At 36.6% G+C, this 16,657-nt stretch overlaps 2 protein-coding genes across 2 annotated transcripts; one reads left to right on the top strand and one right to left on the bottom strand.

Annotated features, from left to right (window-relative positions):
• LOC109179579 (ribosomal RNA processing protein 36 homolog) lies at positions 1-1,810 on the bottom strand. Its single transcript, XM_019329082.1, has 3 exons — positions 1,274-1,810; positions 738-972; positions 1-452 (listed from the first exon to the last, which is right to left on the bottom strand). Exons 1-3 carry the CDS (start codon positions 1,808-1,810, stop codon positions 1-3), a joined length of 1,224 nt encoding a protein of 407 aa, XP_019184627.1.
• A 12,319-nt stretch (positions 1,811-14,129) lies between these two features.
• On the top strand, positions 14,130-14,832 carry LOC109179575 (glutaredoxin-C1-like). Its single transcript, XM_019329077.1, has one exon. It carries the CDS (start codon positions 14,179-14,181, stop codon positions 14,566-14,568), a length of 390 nt encoding a protein of 129 aa, XP_019184622.1. The 5' UTR covers positions 14,130-14,178; the 3' UTR covers positions 14,569-14,832.
• Positions 14,833-16,657: the final 1,825 nt, after the last annotated feature.

The following is a 16,657-nucleotide window of genomic DNA, read 5'->3' as shown; positions in this document are numbered from 1 at the left end:
TCAAGCCAATTCTGCATATTTGTCTGACAAGTTATAGGACATGTAGTTGTTATAGGCCTCAAGAACATTTCGCCCTGGGATGATGTTGAGATTCCACCACATCACAAGTTCAATTGAGTTCATCCCATCTACATAACTCTTGCCAGATTCTTCATGAATTTTGAACACGGCATTATGCTTGGTGCCTATATCAGCATCTCTTCCAACCGATATAACATCTTTTATCTTTTCTTGAGTTTCTTGAAAGTAGATTAGTTCTTGTTCTCTTTCTTTCTTGGCTTCTTCTTGTTCAAAACGAAGTTTCTCATTTGCTCTCTTTATTTCCTCATTTCTCTTTCTTTGATAATCCTGTCTTGTTTGATTATCTCTCATCTTTAACCAGGTAGGCATGTTGCGGCCTTCAAATCTTTTTCCACTCCCTTCTTCATATTCCTCGTATTTCAAAATATTTCCTACAGCATCCAATGTTACTGATCTGTCGCTCATCAATTTTTGAAGAAGGCTCTTCTTTTCTCTCTAAGTGAGTCCTTGAAATAAGTAATCAGATCTAGAGCCATAAGATTGACGAGGCCTTAAGGAATGGTGACGAGATCTCGAGGGAGGTGGTTGATTTGGTTTGGAGGCGGGAGGAGGTGTAGTCCTTTGTGGTCTTGTATCATCTTTGTTTATCCTTTCACCTTGTCTATTTTCAAAAACTTCTCTTCTTCTTTCGTCTTCATCATCATCATCTTTCTTACTGCTCTTTTCCCCCTTTTTGGTATCATCGGATGCTGGGTCAGAGGGCTTTGAGAGCTTGTTGACTGCAAGAGTTAGCTCCTTGACATAATTTAAGATCTGGAGTTGATAATCAGCCATCGTGAACATGTTGTCATGAACTGTGGCAATCTCCGTGCACGAAAGATCAACTCTCTCTTTGACAATCTTTTCCAGCAATCGTTTTTGCGGACTTAGTCCAGGATTTTCTTGACTTGTCTGTACAGTGGACAACTTTCCATAACATGAGCCACGTTTGCGGATAGGTCATTGAGCATCTGATTGTTATGCTTTCAGGTTGCTTTGAGCCATTTGCAGCGCAGTCTAAACTCTTCGTCCATGATTCTTAGGAGTGATAATATGGTATCTGCTTCAGACTGTGTTAGCTCAATTGGTCCTGCGGCTTGAACACCTTTCTCCTTTCGTTCAGATTTATCATGTTTCGCACTTAGTGACGCATCCGTGTTTCCATCACTAGCGGATTTTAAACACAAGTTGTTCTCTTCATTTGAAGGATTGCCATGATCGCTATGTGAAGTTTCGTGTTGATCAGCATGGGGCTCAGAGTTTTCTTCAGATTCCATGGTGGTGACGTGGACAGCAACAGTGCCGTCATAGCAGGATCATTTTTGTCATCATCATCATCATTTCCATCATCATCCTTTTGTTTATCATTGTCTTCTTCATTTTCATTATCTTTGTCATCATTCATGTGATCTTCATCATCTTCTTTTTCTTCCTCAGCAGCAGGTTCATCACTGAGCCCATTTTTCGTCGTCTTGCTCGTGCTACATTCGGGATCATTTTGATGCATGTTTTCGAGCTCAGTCTTGATTTTAGACAACCTCATTGTTGTTCTGAGTTCCTTCATTTCGGCTTCAAACGCCGGATCAAATGGTGGCTTCTTGATATCGAAATTGATCGGGGCTTTCCCTTTCGCAAGATTGCGGTGCGTCATTTTATATGAGTAAACCCGATTGATGGTTTTGATTCGTGTAGCATCATAGAAGTTTTGCGTACCAAGCCACTCAAGAGTAAACTTCTCTTCACTCCTCATTGTATCAAAACTTTCGAGACATAAGTCGAGAGATGAAGTCCGCCATTTTTGCCATTGTAACACTCGCTGAAAGGCATTTGTGATGACCTGTTGAAGAATTTGATCTTGTGAAGGTGGTGGATTTTCATTTTGCTTGTTGACCACTTCTCTCGTCTCTTCTGGCAAGCTAGGTTCTTGTGAGAGACTTAAGTGATCCTTTGAAAGAGGTGGCAACCTTTCGTCCTTATCTACTTCAGCAGGTTCTTATGTCAGAGTCTTTCGACCTGCTCTGCTGCAGTAGGTTCTTGTGTAAGGGTTGTTTCGGCCTTCTTTGACTTAGCAGATATAAGATTTGTCTTGCGCTGTCTAACTAAGGCAAGTGCTTGTTTAAGAACCGAGGGTTGCCTGTCTCCGGTGGGCAACTTGTGTTTTCTTCCCCCTGAGCAGCATGCTCGGGAGAGTTCGTCCATGTTCCTGAGCTAGACTCTTCAGGTGTGGCATGGCTTGGAACAATTTTGGGTTGTTCAACTGGCACTTCCTTCTGAACGGTCCGGAATCTTTCTTCTTCTTGTTTTGCGCGACTGACTTCGGAGCTGTCTTCTTCATAACTGTCTTCTTTCAATGAACGTTCACTGTGAGTTGATTTGGATGAAGAACTGATTTTCTTTTGTACTTTCGAGGAAGGCTTAAGGGCAACCTTCTTTTTGTCGAAGGTTCTTTTCTTCATAACTCCTCTCGTGTCTGTGATTGATGGAGCAATTTGGGGAGGTTTCGGTGCTAAATCAGAAGCTGTTTCGACCTCAGGAGATTTCTTCGTGAGTTTTCTTTTCTTTGAGGCAGGCTATCCAGAAGTATCAGATTTAATTTCAGCCGGGGCAGGAACATCTACTGGAGTAGATTTGATTCTTTTTGCTTGTCTTCGGTTTGGCTTCGTTTGTGGTTCAGTGTCAGGACCCTTCTTTCTTTTTAACTTCCTTTCTGGTAAAGCTGCTGCTGTGAATCCCATTTCTAAAGCTCTTTTTTTTCATAGCCGGGAGGCATTGATTTCATGTGACAAACTTTTGGTCCAAGAGGATTTCCTTCCCGTAGAACTACTTTCTTGTGGTTTAGAAGATGACCAACCATGAACCCGAATCTAATCTTTCGTCGAATGTCCCTATCTTCTGATTTGCCAGAGGTCACATTTAATCGAAGATAGTCGAAGACAACTTTCGACCAATCGACTTTGAATCCATTAAGAAATGCATGAAGCATTTTCAGCTTATCCTTCGAGACATCATCAGTTCTTGATGTCTTTTGCTCGACAATCTTGTTGAAGATGTCTACAGTAAACTCATAATCGAGCTTGAAGGATTTTTTCTTTAGAGGCCACGCAATTTCTTTCGAGGATTGGGCGTTCCGTATGTTCTCGTAGAATCCCTGTTGATCAAATGTGTGCTGAGAGAAGTTGGAGTGGTAAGATTCATCTCTTTCTGGGAATTTGAATGCCTCTTGAATGTCTTTGCTTGTCACAGAGATCTCTTTTCCATTTACCATAGAGGTAATGGTAGCAGCGTTTGGAGAAGCCTTTGCGTTGAGATAGAATTCAGTGACGTTGTATGCGAAGAAGGATTTGTAGACATGCGTGACAAAATTGTAAAGACCACCTTCTTTGAGAAAGTTTATGACTTTGTCACCATACTTCTTGTCAAGAACATGTTGGCAGAACCCATGAGCATCCCACATGAAACCGCTGAGCACAAGATGTTCTCTTGATCGATTAAACCCTTCATCTGAGATTAGGTAGGAAGGTATCACTTCCTTTTCACTGGTCTTTGGCTCTGGATTGGAAGATTTTGATCTTGTGTTCTTCGCCATTGGAGTGGAAACTTGAGAGGTTTTTTGGTTTTAGGAGGATGAAGATGATCGTGGAAGTTTTCTTGGAGATGATGAAAGGTGTATGATTTGCTGAGAAACGTATGGAGGAAGGAAGGGGTTAGTTAGAGCTGTAAAAACGGGTTCAACCCGTCGGATTGAGCCCGTTTAACCCGTATTTTACACGGGCTGGGTTGGAGGATTTCCAGCCTATCCCGTTTCCAACCCGTCCCGTGTAACCCGTGGAGGATACGGGTTATACGGGTTGGCCCGTGGGTTACACGGGCCGGCCCGTATAACCCGTATCCCCACCCACCCCACTTCCAAATGTGTTGTATAATTGAGTTTTTTTTTTTAATATTTAAAACATTATTGCTAACAAGACTTGAACCCTTGACCTTTTACTTAAGTTATCAAATTATTACTATTGAAAACAATTACACTAAGAACACATGTTGAATATTTTAATATAATTACATATCTATTTACATCATTAACAAGCAATACTAAATATATATCTATATTAATTAATACAATTAATTGTATCATTATATAAATATTAATTTAAAGTTTATTTATTATATAAACTACATAAAGAAATAAAATTATATATTTTATAAACTTTATAACTTAATAGTATATATTATAATTACAAATAAAAAATATTACATGTAAAATATATTAGTATTAAATATAAATTAAATAAATTATAATTACATATTAAAAATTAAAATCTAATTTTATATGTGTATGTGTCATATGTGTATATGTTATATGTGTATATACATATTTGTATATATATAAATATACATATTTGCTAATCATGGTTAATGTGGTTGATTGGAAATAATCTTGGTTACTAATTTAGAGGTCATGGGTTCAATTCCTAAACAATACGATAATAAATATTTTAATCACGTAAATTTAAAAAAAAAAAAAAAAAAAAAAAAAAAAAGAATAAACGGGCTGGCTCGTCAGCCCATCCTACACGGGTTGGGTTGGGCCGTGAAAAAACGGGTCGGCCCGTCCCGTCCCGTTTCCAGTTGAACCCGAGACGGGCCAACCCATATGGGCCGGGCTGGCCCGTTTTGACAGCTCTAGGGTTAGTGGGTGAAGGGTTTTAGGTTAAATAGGGTATGGGTAAGGTTTCCGGGTCGGGTCTTCATGGTGGGTTACTCGTATTTTGAATTAGAATTTCGACCATTTTGTACTTCTTTAGGTAAAAACTCTGTCCAAATTATTCTGATAACACCTACGATCTTAAAGCTTAAAGGCACAACAATCTGCACTATAAAGCACAACAATGTGCATTATACGACGCAACAATGTACTCCGGAAGAAGGGAAAATGTGCACTGGAACACTAGAAAGGAAAAATGGATGGTAAGGTTGAAAATATGAAATAATTATTTAAAGACTAAATTAATGCATGATCTTCAACACAAATCATAAAATATCACAATATTCAACTAAAATTAGTAATTAGTGATTCTTTCAAGATCAAATGCTCTTTAAAATTATATATATATATATATATATATATATATATATATATATATATATATATATATATATATATATATATATATATAACACCTACGAACTTAAATGCTGAAGGCACAACAATGTGCACTGTAAGACACAACAATGTGCACTGTAAGACACAACAATGTGCACTGTAAGACACAACAATGTGCACTGTAAGACACAACAATGTGCACTGTATGAAGGGACAATGTGCACTGGAACTCTCAAAAAAAATTAACTAACTTACACAAAATTACCAAAATGCCACCCCATTTTTTAAAAGAATTTGCTTCATTCTGGACGTTAGTCTAATCTGAATCAATGGCTAAGATTACACCTTATTTTTCACCTAAGGCTTTCATTTCACTGCATCCTTTATAATAATAATAATAATAATAATAATAATAATAATAATAATAATAATATTATTATTATTATTATTATTATTATTATTATTATTATTATTATTATTATTACCTCCAGTGGTCCTCCATGTTTTAAAAAATAACCACCCGTGGTCCTAATTTTTTAAAAAAAGAAAAAATTCGAGTTTAAAATGACCACCAGACGTCCTAAAAGGAGCACGGGTAGTTATTTTTTAAAATATGGAGAGCCATTGGAGGTCATTTTAAATTCGGATGACCACAGCTAGTAAATCGCTAATACTCAAACGACTATTATAGGTATTAACTCTAATAATAATAATAGAAGTGTTGCCACCATTGTACGCATATTTTATAGTATTTTGGAATGAAATAGAATAATGAGAAAATCATTAGGCATCCTAAATACCTTCAAAATATTAAGTTCATAAAATGCAAAAAAAAAAAAAAAAAAATCTATATAATTCATATATAAAATAAATTAGTTATTTTTTTTTTGAATGCAAATAAAATAACTTATATAACATACATTAAGTAATTAAACTAAAAAATTCTAATTAAGAATGACAATGCGTCCGGATGATTACATTCACTACCTTATCCACATTTATATTTTCTCCAATCCACCCTCACCTTAACCCACAGTGAGTGAACTTTCTGAAAACAAATAAAAGTGTATAACTGATATAAAAAAGTGTATCATAACTACATTAATTCTGATGTTAAATCCAATTGTAAAATATGATAATTTATAAAGAGTAACATTACTGGAAATTATTGAATTTTCGACCACTTGAATGTGATCTTAAATCAAGTTGAAGGCAAAAAGTGGTCGGAAATAGCAACAAGGATTTTTCCGGATACCAAAAGTGGTCGGAACAAGGCTTTCGACTTGATTTAAGATAATTTTCTGGTGGTCGGAAATTTCAGAATTTCCAGTAGTGTAAATACCCAAAATGGTCCCTCGACTATAGCTAAATTCACAAATTGGTCCTCGATTTTCAATTTTAACCAATTAAGTCCTTAACTTTGTAATTTTAACACGATTTGGTTCTCCGTCTATTTGACCGTTTGTTGACTGTGATATATGTAATTTCATGGTCCATTGTCGGTTTTTTAAGGTTCCGATTGCATTTCCAGACCGCACTATTACATTTGAATCCACTGCCGAAAGCAATTTGCCAAATCCTGTCGCCTTTCGTCATCCTCCCTTTGGCTTTAATGTAGTTTAGTTCGTACCAGAGCGAAGAAGACTGTGTCACAGCAACGGATGAGCGCGGGCAGCGATGAAATTACATATATATCCTCAAAGATCACGGTCAACAAACGGTCAAATAGACAGAGGGCCAAATCATGTTAAAATTACAAAGTTAAGGACTTAATTGGTTAAAATTGAAAGTCGTAGATCAATTTGTGAATTTAGCTATAGTTGAGGGACCATTTTGGGTATTTACTCATTTATAAAGGTAAATGTACACCATGTGTAGCTAAAAAGTGTATTTTATATATATTGACACAAACTTGACTAGATTGGTATTAGTATTAGAATATTAGTATTAGATGTTGCATGGTAATAGGCACGGCTTTGTATAAGCATCGTGTTCCGGGCGATCAGAAACTTTCGGTCGTTGGGAGTCAACTTTAACTAACAAATCTCAATGTCGTTGCTCTGCACGTACCGCGCAACCACGCCATGCGCACCAACCCATGCTTCATTTTTTTTAGTAACTTTATAGTTACCTACATTCACCCTTTCTTCCATCCAACCGGACCGGCCCATGCATTGTATAAGTGTTATAATGTATTACGATATGTTACATGCATACTTACATTGTGCTTGAATTGAATAGGATTTGATCCATATGTCACATTTGATCAATCATTATATCATGTATCATGATAGGTCCACCTTGTAAGATAAACTACTAATATGAGGTATATTTTTAAAGTATTCATATTTATTTTTATTGTATTAAATATTATTTTTTAAAAGTATATTATATTATTTGTATACTGAAAGTTCAGTATTTAGCTAGTACACCACCCAATAATGAATCTTCAGTACACAAATAACCAATCTTCAGTGCATTAAATATTAACATTTATTTATGTTTTACTTTGTAATGTGGATCATTGACCATAGTACAATTTACCCATATTTGATCCTATGGATTTGTCAAGAATACATGCACGACATGCATCCTTAGTTTTCAATAAGAAAGTAGAAATAAAAATATTGTTTTCAGAAATTAAAATCACTTTCTAATATTTACTTTATGATATGATATTCACTCATTAGTTGTCTCTCGTTTTCTCCTTTCTCTTGTAGTATTTTGGTCCTGGAGGTTCTGGAGTCTTCTCTCTAATCTCTACTCTTTCTTGAGTCTCTTCAGTCTTCTATAATCCCTGACACTCTGAATCGCTCTGTTCTGATTCTCATTTAGTCATTCTCTCTTCGTTTTCTCCAAAGTCCAAATCTCTGATAATTCAATCTCCAGTTCCCTGTCTTTTCTAGTTCTCTTCTCTTTCTCTTCGACTCCGGTGGTGCTATGGCATGTGGACCTGAGGACTGTGGTGGAAGCCCTTGCTTGAAGCAGTGGCAGTCTGGTGGATGTCATTGCTTGAAGTCGTGGTTGTCTAGTGGAAGCCTTTGCTTGAAACCCTAGTTCTCCAGGAAATATTGACAGAAAACAAGTATTTCGCAGTTGCCTTTTTATTTTTTAATATTGTTTCTGTGTTTGATCATTGATGATTTGATGTGTTGTGTATATCTGTAAAAATGTAATTTCTATGATGAATATGTGAGCCCTAATTTGATAGTGAGCCATTGAACCCTAATTTGCAAGTGAGCCACTATGCCCTAATTTTTAGGACTTTCCATATAGAGATGAAATTTAACCGTTTCTGATATATGATTCATGTTTGTACGTTTATGAGTTTATGGTTAGAAGACCTTTAAAATTTGTACATTATGACAGTATGTATTTATGAATTTATGGTGTGAAATTTGGGGAATTCCGTATTGGATGAATGATGATCCATATTGTATGTCTCATACTCTGTTATTCTGTTTGAATGTGCGAATAATGTAATACTGTCTTAGTGTATAACTGTATATTTGTAAGAGCCCTAAAATTTGGACAATTCCATGTATATATGATGGATTCTATTGTGGAAGTTATTGCCTCTAATCTGCTTTATGTGGATTTATGTTGATCCATTTTGCTTGTCTGTCTGTATCAGTATTACTCTATGACTGTATGATCCCTAAAATTTGGGCAATTCCATATATGATGGATTCTGATTATGGAATTTATGGTGGAAGTTATTACCCATAATTTGCTTTATGTGGATTTCCGTATGACATATTTATACTTGTGTGGTATTGTGGTAATTTTTTTTTACTGATGCCCATCCTAATAGATAGAAAGCATCAGTGCATCTGGACATCTTCCCACCTCAACTGAGGAGGATCAAGGAGTGGAACCCAGCGGTACTAAGGAAAATTCTCAACAGCCTATGGAGACTCCTCCTGTTGTTCCTGCAAAGAAGAGGAAGGATATTGGATGGGTCCAGATCAAAAGTTTGGGATCACTTTGAAAAGATCTTGAATTCTGAAGGCAAATTGATTATAGGGAAGTGCATGTACTGTGCAAAAATCTTTTCATGCGATTCAAAGAAACATGACACTTTCTCTTTAAGAAATAATATGTTGGACTGCCCAAAAAAATCCTCATTCTAAGGATACAAGGCAATCACTTCTCACATTCAACACTGTTTCAACCTCTACAATAGAGGGTGCGGAGGGAGTTTTGGGGACTTGGGCCTTTAATTAAGAGGTCAATATGAGGGCATTGTGTGAGATGATTATAATTGACGAGCTTCCCTTTAGATTTGTTGAGAGGCAATGGTTTAAAAGGTTTATATTTGTTGCTTGCCCTAGGTTTTAAATCCCATCTTGGTGGACAATTTCAAGAGAAATATACCTCGATGGAAGATTAAACCTTAAGAAGCTTTTTAAGGTGGGCACTCAAAGGGTCAGCTTGACTACTGATACTTAGACATCTGTTCAGAGGATAAATTACATGTGCATTGCTGCACATTTCATAGATGATCAGTGGAAGCTAAATAAAAAAATCATATCCTTTGTCCCTATTTCTTCTCACAAGGGGTTCATATGTAGCTAAGGCCTTAGAGAGTTGTTTAATTGAGTGGGGAATAAAAAATATCTTTACTGTCACCGTGGACAATGCCTCTTCCAATGATACTGCCATGGGTTTTTTTAGGAGCAAATTGTTGTCAAAAGGTGGAAGCACTGTTATGAGTCAGTACATGCACATGAGGTGCATATCCTACATATTGAACTTAGTGGTGTAGGATGCATTAAAGTTTGCTGATATTTCTGTTTAAAGGGTTTGGGATGTTATGAGATGGGTTAGGAACTCACCTGCAAGGCTCAAAAAATTTAGAAACTTGCTGATCTGAATGGGGTGGAAGCAAAATGTGCTTTACAGCTAGATGGTCTAACAAGTTGGAAGAGCACCTACATTATTCTTTAACACTGCCATACAATATAAGAAGGTGTTTGAAGCATATGCGGAGAATGATGCCTCATTTTCTACTAATCTAGCTTATTTTGTTCCTTTTTTTCTTGACTGGTGTTCTGTGGAAAGCTTGGTAATTCTGCTCAAAAGCTTTTATGAGATGACAGTGAGAATATCTGGTTCTTTTTATGTCACCTCTAACACTTTCTTCAATGACATTTCTTATCTAAAGTGCATGTTGGATGACATGATTGTTGGATTTGCTGCTGAAACTGGCTGTGAGAAGGTAATTAATAAATTTACATTTTTATTCTTTTAAAAAAAAAAAACCTTGTTAGCTTTCTAAATTCTGATTTGTGCTTTCTGGTTTGTGTATTGTTAGGCAATGAGGTCCCAATTGAAAATTAAGTTTGAAAAGTATTGTGGGGATCCTGAAAAAATGAACTTCTTGATCTATCTTTTTTGCCAATATTTTGGACCCAAAAGATAAATTGGAAGAAAAAATTGCACTTTTGGTCCTGTGACTATTAGGGTACTGATAATTTGAGTACGTGACTTTCAAAACTCTCAATTTAAACATTTAACTATGTAATTATTAGCAGATTTGATACTGCCGGCCAATTTTGGCCGGAAAAATTAAAACTATTTTTAATTATTTAATTATGAGGGCAAATAGGTCATTTTAGAGTCTTCTTCTTCACTTCCTTCAGATATTGGGAGTTCTTCGTCTTCCTTCTTGCAACGACGATCGGAAAAGAAAAAAATGGGAGGTAGAAGTCGAAGCCAGAGTCGAAATAAACATGGTGACCATATGGACGCTTGCGCCGCCCAACAGATCAGAGCAACCTATAAATACCACCTTTCATCTCCATCTCCGCCCAACCCAAAGCTCTCTGATCTACAAAAGCTTCTCTCCATCTACGATCTTAAATAGTTTCCTCTCGACGGTCATCAATGGCGTTTTCTAAGTTTCTGGTAATGTTTCTTGTGGCACTATTAGTCGCCTCATCCGTTGCTCAATCCCCCTGCACCGAGTTTCGCCGCCGCTCCATCGCCGTATTCCGTCGCGGAGCCACCGACCCAGTTCCCGCTCCTCTCGTTGCGACTCCATAGCCATCGCCTTCCTCCGCCGTAGAAACTGAGTCGTCCCCTGTTTCCGCCGCTTCTCCAGTGTCGCCGCCGCCGCCGCTCCCTCGCCTTCAATCGCCATGCCTCCGCCGTCTCCGTCATCCACTACCGCCACTGCTATCCTTAACTTCGTATGGTCTATAACCGCCGACATTATCGTGTTAGTTGCTTTGTTTTGATCGAGTAATAAATGCTTAGTCGAGGCCCGAGGGCCATTATTATCACCAACATATATCTTACGTTTTTATATTATTTTTAAGACAATGATTTTTTACATATGTATTGTCGTCTTCAACCAATTGTATGGAATCGAAGAATACCGAGGTTAGATCTCAACGTGATCAGAGGGAAAGCAAGCACGTCGGGCTTCTCTGCCTCGTCGGAATGTCGGTCGCCATCGGGCTCAGCTTCTTCGCCGGCTTCGACTTCGAGTGGCTCTAGTTGGGACTTTTGGCGGCGCAAGCGTCCATATGGTCACCATGTTTATTCCGACTCTGGCTTCGACTTCTACCTCCCATTTTTTTCTTTTCCGATCGTCGTTGCAAGAAGGAAGACGAAGAACTCCCAATATCTGAAGGAAGTGAAGAAGAAGACTCTAAAATGACCAATTTGCCCTCATAATTAAATAATTAAAAATAGTTTTAATTTTTCCGGCCAAAATTGGCCGGCAATTTGGCCGACAGGACTAAATCTGCTAATAATTACATAGTTAAAGGTTTAAATTGAGAGTTTTGAAAGTCACGTACTCAAATTATCAGTACCCTAATAGTCACAGGACCAAAAGTGCAATTTGTTCTAAATTGGAATATATTTCTTACCAGTTTGTCCAACTGCATGGTGAAGTGAAGGGCAAACTTTGTTTAGAAAATGACTAAATTGCAATGTTAGAATTGTATAATGACTATGCAGCTACATACTCTGTGCATGTACAATTTGAATCATCTTTTGGTAGCGAACCTGGTGTGCAACTGGTCCAGTCTCATACTACAATTGGTAGGCCTCAGTCTTGGTTGAAAAGCCAATTGAATTATAAAAAAAAAAAAAAAAAAAAAAAAGTGTATTCTACTAGAAAAAAAAAAATTAAAAACATATTTCAATTAAATTATAAATATTTTGCTTGTTTGACAATTCAATTATATTGTATATAATTTAAATTCAGTATTTTAATTGCACACAAATAATAAGCTTAAATGCATGTTAAACACTTTTTTACTAAAATTTATATTTTCTTTGTCTCATTTTACCTGTCATGTTTACTATTTATAGGTCAAATCAACTCTTTTTTTCTTTGCTTATTTTTTTAATGTTTAAAAATTATCTATTAATTCAATTTTTTGTGTTTAATAATATGTTTATTATAATTTTTAAATATATAAATTTTTACACACTAAAAATAACCTTAATATTATGAACAATTAAATTAAAACTAAATTTAGTTAAATCTCGTTAATAGAATTAAATATATAAAATAAGACTCAGGGAGTAATATATCGTGGCGTTGAGGTTTAGTAGTCGGAAAATACTACTTATACTTTCAAATTCAATTGTCAACTTTTACTCCCTCTTATAAATCTTAGACGTAGAGAACATTTCCTATACCCGGCTACAAGATGAAAATTTCACATCCATGATTGTTACATCAAAAAGTATAATTGATGGAGTGGAATAGAAAATACTATATGTATACGCATTTTTCTACTTTCACACACAAAATTTTAATATAAACTGTATTGGGACTCATATGAAAAAATAAGAGTAAAAAACATTTTTAGTCCTAAACTTATAGTGGCTTGGACAATTTTAGTCCTTTATAAAAAAATTTGCCATTTTATGGACAGAGTTATTGTGGCGAGGACATTTTTGGTCCATCGTCTATATTTCTGTTAGATAACCGCCTGAGAGAGGGGTAATTACGTCAATTTAGGCTATCTCCTTATATCTATTATATCTATGTGTGTTTTGTTTTCTTCTCGGTCATAATTCGAAGGAGTCGGAGAGTCCAAGTTGCAGTTGTACGAAGAAATTGCCGGAGAATCGAAGCCGCCAAACAGGTTACTAATCAAATAGATAGAAGGAGAATCGAAGCCGCCAAACACACATTGATATAATAGATAGAAGGAGATAGCCTAAATTGACGTAATTGCCCCTCTCTCATACGGTTATCTAACAGAAATATAGACGGAGGACCAAAAATGTTCTCGAAATATAGACGGAGGACCAAAAATGTCCTCGCCACAATAACTCTATCCATAAAATGACAAATTTTTTTTATAATGGACTAAAATTGTCCAAGCCACTATAAGTCTAGGATCAAAAATGTCTTTTACTCAAAAAATAACTTATCAGAGTTAGCTATATCAAAAAAATTAAATTTAAAGAGTAAGATATTGAAATACATGTAATAAAACTCGAGTAGAATTGGGAGTTATTATACCATAATAATAAAATTCATAGTAGTCCGTAGCCTGGATGGGACAGTAGCTCCGGTTTCAATTCCCTGAGCGAGCTGACAGCTTTACTTTGGCTCCAACGCAACGCAAGAAAACTACGTACGACTCCAAAATTTAATGCCATGTTTATTAGCGGCTAACGTTGGTGCTGGTGCCATAAATATTGTGTTAATTAGCTTCTTCAATTCTACTCTGTACTATTGCGCGCATACATCTTTTAAAACCTAGCTAGCCCCAGCCAACATATATAATAATAATAACATATATAACCCACGTAGCAAAGGCCCATTAGATGTAAAAATAAATAAATAAATAAATAAGGCACGCCTTGGCGACAACAACAGACAAAAATTAAAAACCTAACCAATTTACCATTTTGCCCCTCCTCCATTTTCCCCCCTATATAAACGTACCGTTGCCATATATCATCCTCATCGATCCCATCGTATCCATCCTTCACTCTCTCTTTCTTTGTTTCTTAGATACTAAATAGTAACCGGAATTATGCAGCATTGCCAGACGACAGATTCGGGTTGGGGCAACTACCATAATGCGAGCCCGAGGAGTTCATCGTCGGACCCGCTGGAGAGGGTGGTCCGGCTGGCCTCCGGCAGCGCGGTGGTGATATTCAGCGTCAGCACCTGCTGCATGTGCCATGCAGTGAAGCGTCTCTTCTGCGGGATGGGCGTTAACCCCACGGTGTACGAGCTGGATCAGGACCCCAAAGGGAAGGAGATGGAGAAGGCGCTGTCCAGGCTGCTCGGCAACTCGCCGCCGGTTCCGGTGGTTTTTATCGGCGGAAAGCTGGTTGGGACCATGGACAGAGTCATGGCTTCACACATCAATGGCACTCTCGTCCCTCTCCTCAAGGAAGCCGGAGCTCTCTGGCTTTAAATCAATAGCCTTATGCATCTATCAGATCAGATCACAAACTAAAATTTTCACCATTTTTGTATTACTTCTATGCGTAGCTAGCTTCCCTGTTTCTTGCTCTTTCTCTTTCTTTCCCATTCCCCAAAGAATGTGCTTAGCCTATCAAGATTCAGATTAGTCACTGTGTCCGACAGTGGAAACAACTGCATGCATGTAACTGAGCCATCCTTTGTAAGTACAGATGATGAATCAAATTTTAAATTAATCTTCTCTGATCTACCTTAATTTCCTCCTCCAATCCATACTGGTTTTCAACTTATTTCCAATTGTTGGGCGGAGGCCGGACCAACACTGCTGGAAATTACGGAATTTCTGATCCTGAAAGTGATTTTAAATCAAGTCGAAAGCAAAAAGTGGTTGGAAATAGCAACAAAAGTTCTTCCGAATATCAAAGTGGTCGGAACCAGGCTTTCGACTTGATTTAAGATTACTTTCAAGTGAACGAAAATTTCATAATTTCCAGCGGTGCAAGTCCAGCACTAATATGTTGACGAGATGGTTGAGTAAAGGCCGGTAAAATGTTAAGTCTAGCACCCTGATATTACTGGGTAAGGGAAGTGCTTGATTCTAATACCAGTAATAATTATGCTAGTGCTGACGATGGGAGATATGCAATCATACAATGTTACACTATCTAGGTACCAAAATGCATTTGCAGTATGGATATATGGTAGCTATTATATATGTTTTCACTGTTAATGAAGGACAGTATGAGTGGAGATGGAGGAGAAGAAAACAGGGATAGTCATGGCCCGGGAAACTTGTCTTATGATTTCAGGGGATTTTGGTTAATGTCCCCTCAAAAGTAAGAACCAATTGAGCACCAGCCTGCGTAATGCGTCTTACTTTTTGTCCTTATATGTGGTGCTATTTTTTTTTTTTTAATCTCATGATTAAATAAAGTGACTACTTCATAATACCACTAAAAAGGAATATATTAAATTAAAGATGAGCTCTGCTAGTTTAGTTGAGATGGCTAGAGAGAGGTATTGCATGCTATTGTTGCAGAAGCTTTCCCTGCCTACCCAAATACAGAGATCAGTACGTGTTTGAATGGGAGCTAACCTATGAGCCTGCAGATTCACTAATCTATTAACTTATCTAACGATGTATGTCTGAAACTTAGACAATATTCTACGACTATCCCTAACAACAAAATTAGTATATTATCAATCCAAAGAAAGATTGTTAAAAAGCCGAGACACATGTTAACAATCTGTCTAGATACAGACTTTGTGCCAACTCTCACCCTTCAACCAAGAGAATGCTATAGAAGCTTTCCTTATTCCTTCTTGCATTGTTTTTGGTACTCCAGATTCTCGATCTCTTATTCTATATGATTTTGAGCAGTACTCGGTGAATTCCAATACATTTAACAATACCGGCCATCTTTAAGATTGAGTGAAAAGGATCAACCCAAACACCAAATAGTTATTGTTAATTAGTGCCTCAGATCAGAGTAGTTCTTCTCAGGCTAGGAATGCCCATATATACATGTATTGTGCATCTTGGCAAACCCAAAAAGGTGTCATATCACACCACTCCCTGAGCTAATTTGTTGGACCACCACCAGCCATGCATGATATCTGTAATACTGTTTTATTTTTAAATTATTGCAGGAACTCAATTGTTGGACCACCAAATTAATTAGTTATGATGTCTACAATACAATTTCTCTCAGAGATCACTCTATGGGCTCATTTGTAAAACCACCAAACCACTCATAATATCTGAATATTGTTTTGCTCCCTAAAAATAAAGTAGTTCCTAATACTATAATGGCCAAAAACATCATTTTTTGAAAAAAAAAAAATTTCATTTTCATTTTTTTTGAAAGTCAGAAAATTAAACAACTATTTTTCATTTGGCTAAAACCTTTTTTTTTTCTGTTTGGTTATTTTATTTAAATGAACATAAATCAATTTGAAAGTTATTTCTTACAAAATATGAATCATTTTAATGATGAATAATAATTATTTATATTAACATAAAAGTTATAATCGGTATAAAGATGAATAATAATTATAATAAAATGATGTAAAAAATAATT

This window comes from Ipomoea nil, unplaced genomic scaffold (assembly GCF_001879475.1).
Source record: "Ipomoea nil cultivar Tokyo-kokei standard unplaced genomic scaffold, Asagao_1.1 scaffold0937, whole genome shotgun sequence".
NCBI lineage: Eukaryota > Viridiplantae > Streptophyta > Magnoliopsida > Solanales > Convolvulaceae > Ipomoea > Ipomoea nil.
This window is presented reverse-complemented; position numbering and strand designations above follow the sequence as displayed.

Coding starts and splice junctions, on each gene's coding strand:
- LOC109179575 (XM_019329077.1), top strand. CDS start 14,179: ATGCAGCATTGCCAGACGACAGATTCGGGTTGGGGCAACTACCATAAT.
- LOC109179579 (XM_019329082.1), bottom strand. CDS start 1,810: ATGAGGAGTGAAGAGAAGTTTACTCTTGAGTGGCTTGGTACGCAAAAC. Junction 973..1,273: donor AACTTCACATAGCGATCATG/GCAATCCTTCAA, acceptor TCCACTGTACAG/ACAAGTCAAGAAAATCCTGG. Junction 453..737: donor CAAAAAGGGGGAAAAGAGCA/GTAAGAAAGATG, acceptor TGGATGCTGTAG/GAAATATTTTGAAATACGAG.